The 17,767-nt window shown below is 41.7% G+C and overlaps 1 protein-coding gene across 2 annotated transcripts; it reads left to right on the top strand.

Annotated features, from left to right (window-relative positions):
* Positions 1 to 1,607: 1,607 nt before the first annotated feature.
* Positions 1,608 to 7,802, top strand: arid6 (AT-rich interaction domain 6). 2 transcript variants are annotated; one of them, XM_081718600.1, is made up of 6 exons: positions 1,608 to 1,926; positions 4,094 to 4,244; positions 4,427 to 4,479; positions 4,832 to 4,929; positions 5,355 to 5,496; positions 5,827 to 7,802. In XM_081718600.1, exons 1-6 carry the CDS (start codon positions 1,759 to 1,761, stop codon positions 7,204 to 7,206), a joined length of 1,992 nt encoding a protein of 663 aa, XP_081574726.1. In that variant the 5' UTR covers positions 1,608 to 1,758; the 3' UTR covers positions 7,207 to 7,802. The 2 variants fall into 2 exon arrangements, with proteins under 2 accessions (XP_081574726.1, XP_081574727.1); XM_081718601.1 differs by lacking the exon at positions 1,608 to 1,926 and adding an exon at positions 1,965 to 2,446.
* The last annotated feature ends 9,965 nt before the right edge of the window (positions 7,803 to 17,767 follow it).

Here is a 17,767-nt window from a genome sequence, read left to right as displayed (position 1 = left end):
ATCGTCAGGACTGTTCTGGTCTGCTTGTTAGAACAACCCAACAGTGTGTGTTAACAGCCCAGCAGTGTGATAACAGTCCAGCAGAGACTAAAGTTTTATTGTTACATTTTACAATCAATAATACTGAAACATGCCATCATTATTAGATATAACAGTCAGTCCTATTCAAAGTATTTACTGTTTTTTAACATTATTTTAAGAAAGATTTGTTTATGTGACTGCCTTGAACAGCACAGATAGGATGAAAATAAATGTTTTTAATAATAGACTAATAGAAGACTGGACAATGGATCCACAGCAGTGCGACTATGGCTAAATGGATGCATTTCTATGTGTGATCTTCACCAGGCAAGCCGCTCCAAATGAGGTCGCATTGTCAAAGACACCCACCATTTGTTACAAACTATTCAGGGAACCTCAGTCCATATATTAAAGTCCATTATTATAGTTGGTTTACATGCCGCTGTTCACGGATCCCTCAAACAGGCCTCACGTGTTTTTCACATCCTCATGTTTACGATGAGTGGCCATGTCAGACCACTGCGCAGCACGTAGTGCCTGGCACATAAACAAATGTTCACTTTTTACACGCGTTTAAGACTTTTTGAATATTTGCTTATTGCTTTAACTGACCCAGCATCTAGATCATCACCATAAACCACAACAAAGTTGTCTGAATTACTCTGCTAATCTTAATGTTTTCAAGTTGAATTACCACAGTTGAGTTTTTAAGTCACGATCTGGTGGTTGCCATGGTAATGGGTATATTCGATAGTTAACGCTTTTAAGAAGTTTGTAATATCTTTTCATCCCTTTTGAAAGGACAATTTGGAATTTGGCTTGGGTGGATATAAAGCAGAGTTTAACTTAGACAGCTTTTAATACGTAGGTGTGCTAAAAAATATATGTTGTATTATATGTTCTAAGAAAAACATAGCTAGTGGAGGCCTATGCCTTGTGGTGCCTATTAAAATAGTTGAATGAACAATTTTAAGAATTCACATTGTGAAGATTTATGTGGACCTTTTGTTTCCCACTGACGTAAATGCTCCGCTTGGGTTGCACTGTACTGTCCTCGGTTTGAAGGCACAAAGCTGATTGTGATGTTTACATGTGTCAAGAAGTCCAACATGCACAGTCCATATGTCCTCTCTGCCATTACACATTCCTTTATGGTGCTGTTCTGTGAAGGAAGTCTGTCCAGAAAATAATTCCGTTGGAACTCTAAAGAATGCACAGTGATACTTGCTAACCACACCGTGAAACTGCTAAAGAAAAATGTAACTTAAAACATTTTATTTAATGGGCACATACTTTTAAAGGGATCAAATTCAGACCATTGTATTGTTTTACATCCACTGTGAAGTTTGCATAAGATGTCCAGTAGTTCAGAATACACATTTAAACACACAGCGTCTTTTTCTGAGCACATGAATCTATTCGGGTTTTATAATACAATGAACAATAAATTGTGTCACCATGGAGATTACCTCGAGCGGGAGTACATCACTGTTGGTGTAAGTGAGAAGCAATAAGAATACTTTTAAACAATACATACAAAATAATATGCAGCTACATGTAATATGAATAATATCTAATTATTTGAAATATTGGGTGTAAAGCTATGGCATGTATAGGAACTGGAGTAACCAGTCCAACACAACATTCCTGAGAGGAAGTCTGATGGATCCACCTTATACTGGCAATACCCTGTGATGTCACTCAAGTAAGCTCAAATGACTACTGCTGTTCAAATGTATGTGTGACAGTTGTGTGATTTCACCAGACATACACACGTACAAACCCACACATTCACGGCGAGGAAAGGCCGAGAACCACTTTACAGGGCACACAGACTGGATTAAGGAAAGCCTTCCTGGGACACAGACCGATTCCAGTCGGGGTGGGATAACTCTACAGGTACAGGTAGGTTCTGCTGCTGTATTCTGGTTGAATGTTTGAGATGCATGAGTATGAGCTGGGGTTCCTAACAATGCTGCCACACAAAGACTGGGCATGACACTGAACACTTTCTCTCACTCAAGAATATCTTAAGCGATATTAAGGTTCAGGTTTGTAATATTAGTGTAGATGGAAAGAGAAGCCAAAGCTCACATAACAGAAGGTACATCTTAAAAAGAATTTTAAAATATATTAATGATGATAATCGATAACATGTTCTTTAGTGTCATTTCAACTACTGGAAAAACATAAACACAGAGTGGTGTGTGTGTGTGTGTGTGAGAGAGAGTGTGTGTGTGTGTGTTTCCAGTCGTTGAAATTACAGTGTGTGTGTGTGTGTGTGTGTGTGTTTCCAGTTGTTGAAATGACAGTGTGTGTGTGTGTGTGTGTGTGTGTGTGTGTGTGTGTGTGTATTTATTTTCCGAGAGCGGTCCTTCATCAAGCACCGTGATTGCACCGCTGATGATGGACCTCTATTTGAAAGGTTCTGTTTCTCTAGGAACCTTGTATACTATAGGGAAATTGACCATTTTCATGACCTCTATATCTATAACTTCGTAACATGGTTTTGGCACTGAATGCATGAGCTCTTGCATGTTCAGCACAGCAAACGTTCATGCAAAAGTGCATCTGCACATAAAAGACATGAGAAGACCAAAGAAAATGGAAGAAAAGTGGAGCGGAAAAGCCGTTATGTTCCTAAAACTGGTTTGGACAGAAACTCTCTTTCCAGTTACATTCTTTTCAGAGGGTGAAAGATTATAATTACAAAAAAAAAACAAAAAAAAAAACACGCAGACAAATGTTGGTGGTGGAGCCATTCAGCTCCCTGGCCAGTAGCTCCAACCTCACAACATAATGTAATTACAGGGAGTAAGACAAGGCTGAAATCAGAGACGAAGGGTTTGCTCCTCAACACTCAGCTTTCACAAAGTTCTCCTGAAGATCTGATATCAAGGGAGAGCAGCTTTATGTTACACTCTACAGCTATGCGCTGTAGGTGCATGTGGATATATTTGTTCAGTCTTTGCCTCAAAGTATCAGTGGAAGATATCAACCCTGTACCTGCTAAGCAAAGCACAAAGAGTACTGGAGATATTCATGGGACATAAGCATCTATTGTCTGTGTGTCTGTACCTACTCTAACATGACTGAGGACTTTATCCACCCACCACAGAGAACAGTGTGGTGCACACCGGCCTTTTGGGTCATGGAGCACTTCAACCTGTTTCATGATGTAATTAATCCTTTGAAACTACCCTAGAAATGCACGCGTATTTTCCCACTGCTCAAACATGCTTGATGTTTATTTTTCTGGCAGAAACTTAAGAACAGCTCAGCCTGTTTGTCTAAAAAATGTTTGTGAGTTACAAGCTGCCCATCAATCTCTCTCGAGCCACAGTACACCTTTGTTTCAAACGGACACGTATGTCTCGAAATATATCTTACACAGACCTGGGTTTGGTGTGCTGGCTATTGTGTTTGGTGGAAGACTTGTTAAGGTGCAGCTGTCAGTATTGGTCAACACTGATCGACTGAACTTGAGTCATGTTTGACAGTTTAAACTTTCAATATCCTCCGGCTCTCTCATGGATTCCAATATGTTGAGCTGACAGGTTCAGGTTTGAAATCGGTTTGATGCAATGAGTGTAACATTACCTGTTGCTGTTAAAATAACTTCTGCAGGAAGCACAGAAATGATATATTTCTCATTAAACATATTCTGTGTTGCACGTCACGCAGTGGTCGAGTCCTGTAACCACAAAGATCAAGGGTTGCAGTGCTGCTTGAGTCTGAACAAATCGATACATACATGAGATTATCGAAATATTATTCATAGACAGTAGATGAGGTGATCAGTGACTTTCAGTCTTAGGACCAGCTGGTGGGTTCACTGTCATGACTACACACCTTTCAGATTAGTTTTAATGTGGTTACAATATTCACAGAATAATATGCTTTAGGATTAATAACTAACTAACACACCTGGGGTTCATTAGGTAATAATCAATAAGGCTGCTTGCTAAAAATGGAGGCAAACATGGCAATTCAGCTAATGAACTTCAGGAAAAACAAAAACAAACAATAAAAAGGGTATATGACAAGCAGAACTGTGCGTTTGCTTTCTCAGACCACCATGATGGAGAAAGATGCGACGGTGGAGACGAACGGAGAGAGGACGGAAGAGCCGACAGAGGAGAGCTTCCTGAAGGATCTCTATTTCTTCATGAAACAGAGAGACACTCCTATAGAGAGGATCCCTCACCTCGGGTTTAAACAGAGTAAGAGAGAGACCAAACGTGAAAGAAAGAGTGTTGGGGGGAGTGACTGTGAAAGAGAGAGAGTGGAGTGAATGTGAGAGTAAAAGAGATGGAAAGGAAGTGAGAATGTGTGTGTGTGAGAGAGCGAGAGAGACAAAGAGAGAAAGTGAACATACTAACCGCATTTTCTTCCTGCTCTCCAGTTGATCTGTATGTGATGTTCAAGGCGGTCAAAGAGTTAGGAGGATATCACCAGGTAAATACCGTTCGCCAAATCACACTCAGAAATGACAAACACTTCATACTGGGCAGGAAACCTGGTGCATGCTTGTTAAAACCTGAAAAGCTGACTCTTTTCAAACTCATGATTTGACTACATGGCAATTCTAAATCTAGAATTTTCTCAGTGTATCAGTGGGACAGTGCCAACAATTATCATCCATTTTATTTATAGAAAACATTTCCCACAGTTATGATTAATATACAATAATAATAATAATTTATTCAGTTCAGTAACATAACATTGTTGGGTGTGTTATGGGTGTGGAAGAGTGACACTGTTTCATGTTAACGTTGTCATTATTAAGTGTGTGTGTGTGATATTACAGGTAACTGCTCAGCAACTCTGGAAGAAAATATACAACATTTTAGGGGGAAACCCACGAAGCACTAGTGCAGCTACCTGCACACGGCGTCACTATGAAAAGTGAGTGTATTCATGTTTGAGCATGTGTGTGTGAGCGCATGTGTGTGTGCATGCATGAGCATGTGCGCATGGGTGTGTGTGAGCTTGCATGCTTGTGTCTGCATGTGTGTGTCTATGCAGTGCTGAGAGAATAATGTTTTTTTGTTTGTTTTTTGTTTGTAAAACAGAGATAGGCTACTGCACATCAGTTTCCAAAAATCTAGCCCAGATTAAGAACCTGTACCACTAAACACTAAAGCAACACAACCATTTAGGATAATCGCAAAACAAAAACTCCACATTCCACAAATACCTACTTGAGATGTTTTGTTTACAATGTCACTACGTTGTTTTAACAACTTCATCAGGACATATAATCCTCTGCATGAGTTCATAGAACATTCCCGTGAGTTTTGTTCACTGATGTTATGTGTGTTTTGACCCAGACTGCTCCTGGCATATGAATACCACTTAGCTGGCTACGGAGATGAGGTTCCCATCAGTCCTCCTCGAAAGCGTTTCCGCTACGACGAGTACCCCCCGAGTGCCAAGCGTGCAGACTTCAGACATGTAACCCATTTTAACCAGGTATGCACACTACTACGCTATCCAGCTATCTCACTTCAGCAATTCAACAATTCAGCTTTTGGGAACCGGTGATGCTAGTGACATTAAAGAATCTTCTTTCACAGTTGCACTGTGTTGATAGAGCTTTTCTTTAGTTGACAGTTGAAATTTAGGATTAGAGCTTGTAATTAGGGTTGTAATCCTATTAGTTTTATCAAACATATTTATAACACTAAACAATTCTAAGAACAGCTCCTCTGCCTAAGAAATTTTTATAAACACACATAAGATAAATGTTTATTTATTTTTGTTCCACTAATAATAATAATAATAATAATTGCCATTTTCCAGTTCATACATCCTAGGCCTGAAGCTCTACCTGGCTACTTCCCCCTGACGCAGTCTGTGCCCACTGTGCGGAGCCTCGGCGCTCAGATAGTTCCCAGAGCCTCATCTGCCTACCTACCGGCCCTGGCGTTTGACACAGGAAGCTTCAGACAGCCTCTGGATCTCCTACGCCACCTGGCCGAAGAGTACAAGTCAACATCAGGCTTGGTGGAGCCTCTGAACCTCAGCAAGAAGTGTAGCAAGATGGAGACCACAAGCAACAGCCCATCGTCCTTTGCACCGCTGTCCACGAAAAAAGAGCCCAAGTTTCTAAATGAAGCCCCACCTCTGTACCCATCGAGGGGCATGGCTGTAGATGAGCTAGGTGACCAACCAGGTTCAGTGGGCGGGGCCTCAATGGAGAAAGGCCCCACCCCAGCCCAAGCAATCATAAGCCCACTAAGGCTGGATGAGCCCCCTGAGAGGATCATCCCCACTTCCTCTGCTAGCAGTTCAACCTTGTGGAAAGCACCTCCAAGCCCAACTCCCCTCCTCACCCACAGAGCGAGCTACTCAAGCACACTGCCTGTCAGTGAACCAGAGAAAAGCTTCCATGCACCCTGGGGCAAATCACGGTCTTCTACCCCAACTCAGCCCAGCCCCGTGCCTTTCAGCTCCAGCCACGCCCCCATCGGTCCACCCCGGGACCCCTACAGTGGAATGGAAATCCAGATCCCTCTGTCTCTGCTTCAGAAATGGATCAAGGAAAGTATTTTCTACAACTCAGTGGCCCCAACCCAGCACATGCCCAGACATGAACCCACCAAAGCTCGGTCTTCACCTGAGCTCATCAGCCGAGAAAGACTGAACTCTGAGACTTTGGCTCGCCTCTCAGACGATCAGCCAGCAGACCTGAGCTTGAAGAAGCATTCCAGAGATCCCCAGGAACCCAAAGACGACGGCAGCAAGCACACGCCCATTTCCTTCACCAGCCCTATGACGGCTAACGAGAGCCACCCAGCCGCCGCAGACCGCTCTGCAAGCGTTAAGCCTTTCCGCCTGTGTGCGCCCATCCAAGCCCCTTTCAGCAGGGAACTCTACCACTATGGTTCCCCCCTCAAAGCCCTGGAAGCCCTGGAGCAGGACGTGGGCACCAGGCAGCCCTACGCTGCAGCCACAGAGGGCCAGGCCTATGTAGGCCATGTGTCCCAAGGCCGCGGTCTGGTCTCGGCCCCGGCTGGAGTTCCCTGGCTTCAGAAAACATCAGGGAAATCGATGGCACCCAGCCCTCCCCTGGTTACGGTGAACTCTACCTCTCCGCCCCTCATCCAAGTCACGCCGGAACAGCTAAAGCTTTTGATCTCGAGCTCGCCATTCAGGCACGAGCAGAGAAAGATATGCTAGACTCCACCACTCACGCAGGATCATAAGCTCACACAGCAACAGCTGGGAACCACACTGCCACACACCACTCTGTAATAGCGCGTATTGAAGGATTATAAAACAACAGAATAAACTGCCTTGTTATGGGGCATTTCATTAACCTCAACGCTAGGTTATAAATCATTTTAAAGGCAAACACACCAAAAATATTCACTCTGGAACTGTGACAGTGTATTAATGAAAGAAGATTGTACTGAAGTGAAGTCATGGACAATGATTTTCTGTGTATTTTTATTCTCTTCATGTGTGTATTTCGTTTCCTTTTTTACAGCACTATCTTGCTTTTTACCCTCTTGGATTTGATTTGTACTCTTCGTGCAGCAGCTACAAGTCGATCTAAGCCTTGGTTTACCATTTTAATACAAAGAAACGCAGGACTGCAAATGCATGTTACGTTTTAGCTCATTCTAAACGTATGAAATCTCAAAATGAAATAATTGTATATTTGGGGAAATTTTTTTATACTGTTCTATGTTTCTGTAGAAAGTAATTAGCAGGGAATATGTTGTACAGTATTTTCACACTGAAAATAAAACTCCAAAGATTAAATTTTTTCATTTGAGGGTTTATTTGTTTGTTTGTTTTTGTATCACCTCACACACACACACACACACACACACACACTTACAGAAGAACAATCTGTTTCCACAAACATGTTTCTTACTGTCTTCACTGTGCACTACTCTGTGTACTGCTAGAACAGCTGGCTCAGATATACTGAGAAACAGACGCAGCAGTAAACACGTATAACCAAATGTGCTGTTGTCGCTGCTCTTCAGCTAACATTAGCTAGACTGAATTGTGGCTGTATAGCTAGCAAGCGCAACACATCTAAAAAGCATAATGATCGAGATAAATGATACATATGTCCTCATGTCCCCTCATCTGAGACTATAGCCTGTTAGCTACAATAATACTTCAAAAGCCCAACAAGACTTTAGACCCAACATCCTATTCTTGCTAACCATCCCTCAGCACGTGAAGTGTATTTATGCTACTTGCCAACAAACACAACAGATGCACACACATCCTTCACTGACTGTCAGCATGATAGTGCACCTCTTGTCTCGGGAACTATCCAACATGAACTGCTTGTGCATTAGCTTGCAAGCAAGCACAGTAGATGTTTAGCACGACTGTTAACTTTGTTAACTATTCAAATAAGGGCAGAGCAGTTTTGTCTTACAGGAAATTTCTAATTAAAGTGCAGTCTTTTCCATGAACTATGTAAAAATGCCAAGTTCCTTAAGAGTCAGCTGCATAGACAAAGCAAACCTGATAAAAAGAAGATAATATCACTTTGTTGCGTCATCGGTGATGTCTGGTTTCATTTGAAACAAAATCCACTTGTCTTGCAGTCTAAAGGTCCCATGTTCCCCAACAATGAGATTCAGAACTTTAATGTGCTGTATACCTTCAGAAAGAAGCAAAAAATATAGATTAGTAGTAGTAGTGGTAAACCAATTATATCAATCCCACACAAAAAAATTTACTAAACTAACATCAACATAAGTTGAACAGAAACCTTTATTACACAAACAAGCTAGTCTAGCTAATCAGTCTAGCTAATCAAGATGTTTTCTGGCAAAACTGAGACGAGCCTTTATGTTCTTTTTGCTCAGCAGTGGTTTTCGTCTTGGAACTCTGCCATGCAGGCCATTTTTGCCCAGTCTCTTTCTTATGGTGGAGACATGAACTCTGACCTTAACTGAGGCAAGTGAGGCCTGCAGTTCTTTGGATGTTGTTGTGAGGTCCTTTGTGACCTCTTGGATGAGTCGTCGCTGCGCTCTTGGGGTAATTTTGGTCGGCCAGCCACTCCTGGGAAGGCTCACCACTGTTCCATGTTTTTGCCATTTGTGGATAATGGCGAACAGGTGTAGCAGTAATCAGGCCTGGGCCATATAGGTTTGGATTTTTTTTCCCCTTAATAATAAAAACCTTCATTTAAAAACTGCATTTTGTGTTTACTTGTGTTATCTTTGTCTAATATTTAAATTTGTTTGACAATCTGAAACATTTAAGTGACAAACAAATAAGCAAAATGCAAAAAATGCAAAAAAATAAGATATCAGAAAGGGGGCATATACTTTTTCACACCAGATGCTAAGGCTATCAGCTACGTCCACATGGCCATCTTTGTGTTCCATGTGTCCATGCATGCAGTGAACCGTCTGGAGTAGCTGGGCTGCAGTTTCCTGGATTCCTTTGTGGTATTTTGCTTTGTCTTCCCATCCAACACAATGTATCTTTATTTTTTAAACATTATTACTTATTTTTAAAAACAGTACTACCAAAAAACAAACTAAACTTTTTTTTGATTGTTTTTTTTTAAATAGAATGCAGAAGTACAAAACATACAAAAACAAAACCCTAAAATAAACACTGACACATTTGTTTCTTTAAACACAGTGACATCTTTGTACTGTGTTGTTTTTGGCTCAGTGTTGGTGTTATTTTTTAGTTATGAAGTGATGATTATTTAGAAATGTCTCCACTCTAGTTTTTTCAGTCTTTCTACGTGCTGCTCCTTCTCTCTCTGTCTGATCTGAAAGTCCTTCATCATTCTGCTAAAGTAACTGTTTATCGGTGATGAGAATCTGCTCTATAAAAATGTTTCATTTCATAGATTATGTAAACTTTATTTAGAAAAAAGAGTAGAGCTGTAAAAACCACACAGCAAATGTTAATATCAACACCCACAGCGATTTATTTCACTTTATTTCTTTTATTCTCATAGTACAGTTACAGACAGTGGAAGCAACTAGCCAGTAAGGGTTAGAGTAATAAATGGCTCATCATATTATTAATGGTTTGTTGTGTTATTAAACAAATAACATTTACAAAACTGTGAAAATCTTTTAAAAAATAGTACCACTGTATCGGCCACTTGTTGCTATGCCATCACCGCCATCATCATCATCATCATCATCATCATCATCATCATCGTGATGATGAGTGGAATTTAAAAAAAAATTATACTGGCAAAGGAAATAGGTTAAAACGATTTGTTACAAGAATGGGTTGAAATGGGTTTTAACGAAATTGATGAGAAAGCAGATATGATGGTGTGGGTGTGTAACTCAATGGGCTACTTACCATCTACACCTGCATTAGACAGGTGTTTAATATTTATGGCATTTATCATTTAAAAACAAACTTCATCATTTTGCTGATCCATGTCTGTGGCAGTGGCAGCTCTGACTAGTACTAGCAAAAAATGCTAATCAGTAGGTTGCTGGTTCAAGCCCCACCACTGTTGGGTCCCTCAGCAAGACCTTTAACTCTCAAGCTGTACTCAGTCCTAATTGTAAAAATCATCAGCTAGCTTCTGTAATTTTATGAAAACCTTTACTCGACTTTGGCTGCACAAGAACATTTCCATAAGGACTGGAGATTAAAAGGCTGTTTTACTGGTTGCACAGAGGATCAGTAGAATTCCTGCCAAAAACATCTTCAGCATGCAAACATCTCCACTGTAACGGCAGGAACCGAGTGTGCTATAAGGAAACCACCCATGGAGACAGAGAAATGCAAACTGATAGTTTTTTGCATTTAGCTGAATGCATACAAAAAGACAGATACACTCTCTCTCTCACTTTCCCACACTTAACATCCAACCATGCTGCCACACATCGCCGTTATACTTTCTCTGTACAATCTCTCAGAGTCTCACGGACAGACACCCATCACACCCATCACACACACAACCACACTTCCTGTACAGTTGTGTGTGCTTTGCAAATGGAAATCAGTAGGCAGGCAATTCATATAATACAAATAATGTTCTTTCGTATGTTTATTCAAAGATCCGGATACAGTACAGAAATGAAGTAGTATATACAACTGCCTTATTTGATCAAGCATCATCAAAGTTGCTCCTGCAAACAAGCAGGCATGGAGCTCACCTGAGTGATGGCAAAAAACACCTGCCAAATCTTCAGCCAAACCCAGCCTGGCAACAGCCTGACAACGGATTCATACTGTCATGTGCCATCAGTCAGGGTGTTTAGGGAGAGACATCACAGAACACAGATGTCACATTTGTGATAGAGGATAAATGTAGTGATGTGTTTTCCAGTTCCTGAATGTCACGGGCTACAGCCAACTCATCCTAAGTAAATCCTACATAAATGCACGACTTGCAAGTTTTATGTACATGTATTTGCATGTTCTTTTATCTTGTCTTTCATGCATTGTGCTGCCAGAACAGTTCCTGGTATGCTTTTGTTACCTGGCAGTAAAGGGTTTCCAACTCTCACACTCAAATGTCCCTGATTCCTCACATAGCTCTGAGATTACACACACATTTACCTGGAATTGCCAAGAATGGCCTAATTAAATTATGCAGAGACACCCATCACTGCCTACATTCAGGTGCAGCCAAACTGATGGTACCTGTGTTATCAGATCAAGTGTTTATCGTGCTGCGCCACACCCCCATACGAAAATAGCCACTCTTTGTAAGCGGGGAAACCAATATTACCTGATTAACATTAAATAAAGGAGAATGCTGGTCTGGAAGCTTGTGCTGCATACACTCAATGCAATGTCAAGTTTAATGGGCCCAAATCTGATCCTGAACATCAACTTCCCTGCAGAGTATAGCTTTACTACTCCTGCATCTAACACACGCCAACAGAGGCTACTGCAGGCCTCAACCAACTAAGTGTGTTAGGTTAGAGTTAGAGGTACACTGCAGGCCCTCGTATGGAAGCTGCTGCAGGTACCCTGTAAAGTGTATTTGGATGGATGTGGGATCAGGCATCGCTAGTGGAGTTTACGCTGGGCCACTGAGATGGCCATTGCAAAAAAACGGCTTCTGTGATCTGTGAATTGTGCTCTGATATGAAGGCAGATCTCTGTCACGATGAAAGATCTTATGGCAACCCATTGTAAAGTCCTGCCAAGAAGCGGAGAGACTGCAGAGAATAAAACCAGCAACATTTGTTGACTGGAGGGCTCTCAAAACTTTATTCTAAACAACACGTTTCAGTGCACAGGCCTTCATTTAGGGTTAACTGTAGTTATGTACAGGATATCGGATATCTTGTCCCGGAGGAAACTATTACGATTTTAAAAAATCCCAAACGGCCTCCCTCCTTGTGTGTGTTCTGAGCAGAGATACCTCTTCTTGCAAGGGGTCCCCATGGCAATAATGATGTCATATTTTATTATTTTCACTGATAAGCCTATTGTACATCTCTAAAGAGCGCAGGGTTCCCCAGTAGACCAGTGGTGATGTTCACATAATAGTGTGACAGGCTGAATATGTCGACAAGTGTAACAAATAGCTATGCTTTTACTCTGTTAATGTTATCCGCAATACAGACATATTAGCTGCAGACCGGATGAATTTGAAGTGCAATTACCCTTCAGGGGCATAAATACAAGTGTGATGAGCTTGAGATGAGATGATATGAGATAAGACAATGTGAGATGAGATGACATGCAGGCAGCTACATGCTGTGTGACTCACATACATCAACAACTATGGTCTTTCAACTCAGTTTAATTTTCAGTTTCAGAATGTCAGGTGAATGTGAAATGGTTCTGGAACTCCTGTGAACTCAGTTACCTTGATCATAAAATTATGAATTATACACGATTTCTCTACTGTATGTACAAAACACAGAGATTTTTATATTCAGGCATAGAATAAACAGTTTCCTATCTGAGGCATCATTTGTGTGTAGAAGTCGTATTACCTTGACCTCAGAAGTGACATACATAGGGAACAGGGTGCAAAAGTAATTTAGAGAGATTATGACGTATTTGCTAACATCTTTGATGCTGAGCGTTCTTAAGATGACATCACTGATCATTTCACCAAAGTGTAGAAAACCTCTAAACGGAAGACTTTTTTTCAGTAACTTACACATGTAAGTAAATATAATTTGAGATGTGAGCTAACTTGATGATTAATAGAAGATACGTGTAAGGGGAATGAAAATTTGACCCTGTAGAATAGAACTTTGCTTTGGTAAAGAATGAAAATTATTTAGGTCAGTGGTGACCCCAATTCAGATTGTGCTGAGAGGCTAAGGAATGTTAGGGCCTGCATTCTGTGTGTGTGTGTGTGTGTGTGTGTGTGTGAAGGCTTAGATATAATGAGGACAGGAGTTTGACATGCATGTCTCTGCTCTCTGCATACTTTCACTGAAGTGGAATACCACACCATGGATGGGCTATTAAGAGCTCCTCAAATGACCTTTCAGAAGGAAGTGATAAATGCCTTCGGTGTCGCACCTGTGGCAGCTTCGGCTCGCTTCACGCTGTCCCTGGAATTCTGAACACCTGTTCCTAATCATGGCTCCTGCTATAATAATAGTCCTGAGCGTTCTCTCCACTCAAAGTCAAGTTTTGTGTTACAAACAAAATCTTCCACCTTAGCCACAGTCGTAAAAATAGTTTGGATTTGCCTTGTGGAGACACATTTCTCCAGCCTCGCAATCCATTATGTGACAGTCTTGGAACTGAACTTCTACAAAATATTAGGGAAAAATCTCATCTGTATTTTTGCTACAAGTGTTTAACATGGTATACTACCACACTATATGATATGAAACATTACGTAAGCCTACTTTTGGTGTTTATTTTAGACCAGGCAGAAATCTTCAGATATTCTGAATTTATAACCAAAAAAGTGTGTGATATTTTAAAAAAGAGAGGATTGCAAACTTTAGAGAGAAAAGAGAGAATTAGCATTCTTATTGATCTGAAATGCAGATCGGAACAACAGTTTATTCAAAGTGCCAAACATTTAACAGAACATTAAACACAACATGCTGTATAATCCACATCATCTGGCCTGACTTAACAGAGACTTTATACAGATGTCTCTGACCACCATTATAAACTATCTGAAACCTGACATGCCGGTTGTAGCACATCTGAAACGTAAACAGGTTGTGGGGCTAAAAATAAATGCCAGTCTCATGTTTTTACGTCCCTTTGTTTATTGTTATTTGTATCCTGATACAAAGATGGACTGTAAATCGAATCAGAGGACATCAAGATAATGTCAGACCAAATGAAAAAATGCTTTAGATAACCTGCAGTCCTAGACGCACAGACTGCCTGTTGTCAGATGTCATAATCTTAAAATCCATAGCATTCATGTTTTCGTATTTATTTTTCATATAGTAATATAAGTAATAACTGGCTAGAAATGTTAATAAAACAGTAGCATGGTTGTTTCATATCTTATAGGCATATATGTCGTCCTTTCTCGAAAATCGTTCTTGTCCCACGAGACAATGCTACTGTCCACAGTAAACCTGCATCCATCGATGATCCAGCTGTATGTTCTCTTGTGACACACTTCACAGCTGATTTAGGTCTGGAAAGTTATCCATGTCTGCTGTGGCTGTGAGCGATCATGTCAGCGATTTCTGACATTCCTGACATATTCCTGATATATGAGGGAATTTTTCATATTCTTTGTTTTTTACAATATTACCTGACCAATATTAAAATTTATTTAAAGATCTTAAACTGCAATAAATAATAACACTGAACAAAATAGTTGTCTATGATCAAAAATCAAACCAACTCCCACAGGTTTAAACAGGGCTCAGCTGACAGATGCAATAGTCAATTAATGAGTGAAATGAGTCAGCCCTTACCTGACTGATTTCATTTCTAAATAAATAGCACAAAGTCTTAAATAATAGAAATATTAACCCTAGTCTGTAAGTGAGGGTGAGGATTGAACAGCCTGTGCCAACTGGATTCAGAAAACTTAAAAGTGTGATATATGCAGAATAAGTTTAGCACACATTAAGAACATGTTTTGTGAAGCCATGTGAAGCAGCTGTGATGCATCAACATATTATTTAAATCACTTTTATGGGATGGTGAGTCTGTTAACTACTCATTACAAAAATATCCATAAATTAACATAATATGATTTTAACCTGTAAACAACTACAATCTTACAGCTCTCAGTAATAAATTTATAATCTTAAAATCTTACTCAGTACAATAAATTATGTGGACATACATCTTTATAAGTCATGTTAGGTATATCGTGAATGCCAAGACAGGATTGATGGCCTTATTTTAAGACTCCACAGCCAGAAGTGCCAGAATAACCCATCAAAGTTTCGCATGTACTCTCTCATATGAAACAAACATATATTTATTACTACGGTCTGTAACATTATTTAGTAAAGCGTACCATTTTAAAATACAGCAGATGAGGAAAAAGAAGAATATGAAAAAAGTTTACTTAAATATAAAAATTATCATGGAACATTGACAATTCAAAAAATGTGATATGACTAATCAAGAATACAAAACCTGTCTGGCCCCAAGGGAAAGAACTTGCCCTTTAATGCCTAGAGGCTGAGAGAGTGTGTGTGTGTGTGTTTCTGCCATTTAATTATAATGTCGTTTATCATTATGGTTCCATCAATGAGGCATGCTTGTGCCTGAGCCAAAAGCCACACACCAAAAAACAGACATTTCCTTGTTCAACTTGTCCTCCATTAACCACGACTTCAAGGGTTATTCCAGGATCAAGCGGATCAGTACAGGGTTAGGGTTAGTTTAGGACCAAGTGGACCAGTACAGGGTTAGGGCTAGTCCAGGACCAAGTGGACCAGTACAGGGTTAGGGTTAGTCCAGGGCCAAGTGGACCAGTACAGGGTTAGGGTTATTCCAGGATCAAGCGGACCAGTACAGGGTTAGGGTTAGTTTAGGACCAAGTGGACCAGTACAGGGTTAGGGCTAGTCCAGGACCAAGTGGACCAGTACAGGGTTAGGGTTAGTCCAGGGCCAAGTGGACCAGTACAGGGTTAGGGTTAGTCCAGGACCAGTACAGGGTTAGGGCTAGTCCAGGACCAAGCGGACCAGTACAGGGTTAGGGCTAGTCCAGGACCAAGTGGACCAGTACAGGGTTAAGGTTAGTCCAGGGCCAAGTGGACCAGTACAGGGTTAGGGTTAGTCCAGGACCAGTACAGGGTTAGGGTTAGTCCAGGACCAAGTGGACCAGTACAGGGTTAGGGTTAGTCCAGGACCAAGCAGACCAGTACAGGGTTAGTGAGGTTTGACTTCAGTGAGGTTTGACTTCAGCACTAGTCCGATGCAAAACAATGTGTGAGTGCGTGTATAGATATGTATGTATGTATGTACCTATGTATGTGTGTGTGTGTGTGTGTGTGTGTGTGTGTGTGTGTGTGTGTGTGTGTGTGTGTGTGTGTGTGTGTGTGTGTGTGTGTGTGTGTGTGTGTGACTGTCTATAAGCATGTATAGAAGTGCCTATTTTGGATTCTGAATTGGAATTAGCCAGAGTTCAGAAGTTAGCCAGAGTTCAGGCTTCTGGGAAGAAGCTGTTGCACAGTCTGGAGGTGCAGGACTGGATGCTGCGGTACCTTCTTCCAGATGGCAAAAGGGTGAACAGTTCATGTGAGGGGTGTGTGGCGTCTTTCACAATGTTGGTGGCTTTCCGGATGCAGCGTGTTATGTAGATGTTCGTGATGGAGGGAAGAGAGACCCCAAGGATCTTCTCAGCTGTTCTCACTATTCTCTGGAGGGTCTTGTGGGCAAAGGCGGTGCAGTTCCCAAACCAGGTAATGATGCAGCTGCTCAGGATGCTCTCTACAGTACCTCTGTAGAAGGTAGTGAGGATGGGTGATGGGCTTCCCTCAGCTTCCGAAGGAAGTAAAGACGTTGCTGGGCTGTCTTGGTGATGGAACTGGTGTTCAGGGTCCAGGTGAGGTTCTCCGCTATGTGAACACCAAGGAACTTGATGTTCTTGACGATCTCCACTGAGGAGCCGTTGATGGCAAGCGGGGAGTGATCTCGCCTTGCTCTCCTGAAGCCAACAACCATTTCTTTTGTCCTGTCAACATTCAGATACAGGTTGTTGACCTTACACCAGCTCACCAGTTCTCGCACCTCCTCTCTGTATGCTGACTCGTTGTCTTTGTTGATGAGACCCACCACGATCGTGTCATCAGTGGACTAGATGATGTGATTTGAACTGTGCATTGCTGCACAGTCATGAGTCAGCAGTGTGAACAGCAGAGGGCTGAGTACGCTGCCCTCATGACATGAGATCATGAACTCTGTGTGGCAATTGTGTAATCGAGGCCTCCTGTGGTGACTGTGGACAGATGGGCCGCACGGTGCTTCTTTGGTGGGTCCTCGTGTGTTGGTGTGGGCGGGTCAGTGTAAGTGTTGGTGTGGGCGGGTCAGTGTTAGTGTTGGTGTTGGTCCTCGTGTGTTGGTGTGGGCGGGTCAGTGTAAGTGAAGGTGTGGGCGGGTCAGTGTTAGTGTTGGTCTGGGCAATCGTGTGTTGGTGTGGGCGGGTCAGTGTTAGTGTTGGTGTTGGTCCTCGTGTGTTGGTGTGGGCGGGTCAGTGTTAGTGTTGGTGTTGGTCCTCGTGTGTTGGTGTGGGCGGGTCAGTGTTAGTGTTGGTGTGGGCAATCGTGTGTTGGTGTGGGTGGGTCAGTGTTAGTGTTGGTGTTGGTCCTCGTGTGTTGGTGTGGGCGGGTCAGTGTTAGTGTTGGTGTGGGCA

This window comes from Electrophorus electricus, chromosome 8, assembly GCF_041902795.1.
Source record: "Electrophorus electricus isolate QZ-2024a chromosome 8, ASM4190279v1, whole genome shotgun sequence".
Taxonomy (NCBI): domain Eukaryota; kingdom Metazoa; phylum Chordata; class Actinopteri; order Gymnotiformes; family Gymnotidae; genus Electrophorus; species Electrophorus electricus.
The sequence above is the reverse complement of the archived record's forward strand: the minus strand, read 5'-3'. Positions and strand labels throughout refer to the sequence as shown.